This window comes from Terrapene carolina, unplaced genomic scaffold, assembly GCF_002925995.2.
Source record: "Terrapene carolina triunguis isolate 2854851 unplaced genomic scaffold, T_m_triunguis-2.0 Scaffold714, whole genome shotgun sequence".
NCBI classification, from domain to species: domain Eukaryota; kingdom Metazoa; phylum Chordata; order Testudines; family Emydidae; genus Terrapene; species Terrapene triunguis.
The window spans coordinates 17733023-17736589 of NW_020665065.1; the positions used below are offsets into that span (position 1 = coordinate 17733023).

The following is a 3567-nucleotide window of genomic DNA, read 5'->3' on the forward strand; positions in this document are numbered from 1 at the left end:
ACCCCATTAATTTAACCACATTAATTCGGTGGTGTGCGGCCACACTAATCCTAATTCGAATTAACAAAATCGATTTTGGCGCTACTCCGCTCGTCGAGGTGGAGTACAGAAATCGATTTTAAGTGCCCTTTAATTCGAATTAACTGGCTCTGTGGTGTGGACGGGTGAAGGGTTAATTCGGATTAACGCAGCTAAATCCGAATTAAAGTCGTAGTGTAGACCAGGCCTTAGATTTGACTTAGATGAAGCAACAGGAACACTCGCTCCATCACCACAGCAAGTGTCTACGCTACAGTGACAGCTGCAGCATCACAGCTCTGATGCTATAGAGCATCTGCAGTGCAGACAAGCCCCATTTCACTAGTACTCCAGTCATCATGGCCTTCCAGCCCAGGACTGGAATCTGCACACCTTTACAGCTTCTCCTATGTTGTAAAGCAGTAAAAGAAGGGGCACAAGCTCATTAGTTTTCCCCTTTGCAGGTCACCTTTAACACCGAAGATGTAGGTTAGGATACAGTAAATGTAACTCCTCATTTGAATAAATAGGAAATCAGATTTTCAGAGCTGCAGAGTAAAATAATATTTCAGCTCTGAGATACCATCACTATTCACCAAAGAGAAACTGAAGCAGTATAGGTATTTCTAAAAACAGTTTAGAAAATTCATATATTTATGTAGCTACAGAGCAAATAAATATCAATTGACAATTCTGTAACTGCTCACTACAATTTTCCTTTAGCATTTGTATAGACTGTGGGGATTAGACCATGGCTCATGGCTGTTGCCACAAAGCCCCCCTCTCACCCCCCCCCATTAAAATGGCTAAAATATCACTTAACTGAAATTGTCCCCTTGCTGTACATTAAAAACAACAAGATGAATGGACTATGGAGGCAGGGAGGAATGGGAGAGCTACTAGTCAACCACAAAGAAAGACCAAGTTAAAATGGCACAGCAACCCATCGGCCTGTATTGTCCACAAAGAGAGATCTGATTGAGATCTCCCAAGGAAAAGAGTGCAGCAATCAGGAGGCTCTGCAAGAGAGGGTAAAGTCCCCCTGCTCATCACTGGCATTACATTCAGTAAGATGCACTAGAACAGCTGAGAAAAGTGAGGAGCTTTCTAGTACAGGACACAGAGCTGACATGTTACTGATAGCACTCTGCAGACTGTTACTCTGATTTGGCTCCTTGTGGTACCTGCTTCCTCTACAGATTTCTGTAGAGCTTCTGCCAGTTCTTGGTCTGCAATCTCCTCCGGCCGCATGTCCTCCCGCCCTGGCCCATATGCCAGTCTTGCACACTCTGGGAGCTCCCCTTCTGGAAGGAAAGTTGTCTGAGATCCCGTGGTACCAATCACTAGTACGTTCTTTTTGAGATCAATGGAACACTGGGAAAAGAGGACACATGCAAATGATGTCTTGGTGCCCATCAGTCATAAAACAGGACCAGAATACATAAATTAGTGACACATTAAACAATGCACTAGAAAAATGTCCCTTCCAAACATCAAGGGGTTAACACAGTGAAAAGTTACATGCACTGGATGAAGGGTCAAGAAGGTGCTAACAACTGGTAGATCTAAAAACAAATACTGGGTAGAAATAACTCAGCAGCCTGTGCCTTCAATGTGCCAAGTGGCTTCTTACAGCTGCTCCTATTAGCCAGCTCTTGAATCATTACGGTCCTTCTGCTCTTCAGCCCTACTAGGATTACGGCTACAAGTGAGGACTTCCCAGAGTCTTTATTCTAAATGGCTCATGTATAGACCTCAGAGGATTTTCAGGCCCCAAGAGTTCAGAGCAAAGACCTTTAGGCTGGGACAAGATACGAAGTACTCACAACCTATAAGGTATAAGTGCTTCCCCCATAATCTATGGGAAAACCATGTCGATATATCTCGTCAGAGTTTTTTTTATCCCTAAATAATTCATAAGGATGATAACGATTTTACATTTAAGGACTTACGAAAGAGCCAAGGATTGTTTGCAAAACAGGCACCAACGGATTCCATTACCTGATGTCTCTTAAGCATATCCAGTCCTAGAAGCATATCCATGGGCTGTTCTTCGAGGATAGAGAAAGAACACGGCAGAAAATCCCCTTCAATCTGAACCTGAGCTGAAGCACACAGAAAACACCATGTTACCTGCCCTCCGGCCTCTAGAAGTGCTCAAGCACCGCAGCATGAGGACTCGACTGTACGTATCTCTCTATCCAAGAGAAAGCCTACAGAGTCTCCGTGGGTAGGTTATGGAATCGGAGCACAATGTACATAGACTTGGCTGTGGAAAAGCCTACTCTGAGCCAGCCCTGGTGATTATTGAGAGTTTGCTAGCCCCCAGGGGCTAATTATTTCCCCCCCCTTTATTTTAAAAGCTGACTGGATCTGCAGTGCAGTAGGAACTGATCAGCTAACCCCTCAAGCTAGAGCTGAAGAAGCTGCATGAAGCTGCTCAGTGTGTGGAATTTTGTTTTTGGTGCTTTAATTCACAGTCAACGTCTTAAGGAATAAAGAGAATATTTCCCTGTATGGCATTTTCTTCAGACAAACCTATGCAAGAACACGGATATCTTGAAGTGCTCTCCTCACTGCGGAATGAGGTTCACTCAGCTGCACTGGAATTCTGCCCTGAACAATTCACACTGCCCATTACCCCCATCCTGACCCCCCATACCAAAGAATAAAGCTATTTATAACCCGTTAGCACCAGGAATCAAGGTTTCCTCAGTATTTGTATGGGGGCTCTAGACCTACCGGAATTAAAGTGTTAGGATAATTGTATGAAAACATTAAACATGATGGAATCCTGGTTAGTGTGTGTCTGGTGTAAGAATTTATCAAGATCACATTAAGCTCACCCACTCTATAGCAGTTCCCAAAGTTTACAGCAGGGGTCTCAAACACGCGGCCCGCGAGGTTATTTTCTGTGGCCCGCGAGCTCCTCGCGGCCCCCCCACCCTCCCTCAGCGTTTACCTAGAGCAGCTCCGGCCTGACGCGCACTGGGGGCAGGGCAGGCTCCCTGCCTGCCTGCCCTGCCCCCGCGCCACTCCGGGAAGCGGATGGAACCTGGGGAAAGAGAGGCACAGGGGTGTGTGTGCCGATGTTGCTTCAGGCTCCGCCCCCCCCAGCAGCTCCCATTGGCCACAGTTCCCCGTTCTCGGCCAATGGGGGCAGTGCCTGAAGCAACAGCAACACACACACCCCTGTGCCCCTGCTCCCCCACGTTCCGTCCGCTTCCCGGAGCGGCGCAGGGGCAGGGCAGGCAGGCAGGGAGCCTGCCCTGCCCCCGGTGCGTGCGAGGCCAGAGCCCGCCCCCCGAACCTCTCCTGCAGTCGAACCCCCTGCCCTGAGCCCCTTGCCGTACCCTGCACCCCGAGACCCTCCTGCCACACCCCTCCTGCACTCCAACCCACTGCCCTAAGCCCCTTGCTGCACGCTGACCCCCTGCCCTGAACCCCCTGCTGCATCCCGCACCCCAACCCTTCCCTGAGCCGCCTGCCGCACCCTGCACTGAACCCCCTGCTGCACCCCAACCCCCTGCCCTGAGCCCTTGCTGCACC

At 48.8% G+C, this 3567-nt stretch overlaps 1 protein-coding gene across 1 annotated transcript in view; it reads right to left on the bottom strand.

Annotated features, from left to right (window-relative positions):
• Nucleotides 1-3567, bottom strand: part of LOC112111126 (regulatory solute carrier protein family 1 member 1-like) — a 26140-nt gene that overhangs the window by 13197 nt on the left and 9376 nt on the right. Inside the window, exons 6-7 of the mRNA XM_026660114.1 lie at nt 2020-2123; nt 1203-1392 (exon numbers count right to left, since the gene is read on the bottom strand). Of these exons, the coding sequence (XP_026515899.1) occupies nt 1203-1392; nt 2020-2123 (294 nt within the window). The remainder of the gene's footprint in view (nt 1-1202; nt 1393-2019; nt 2124-3567) is intronic.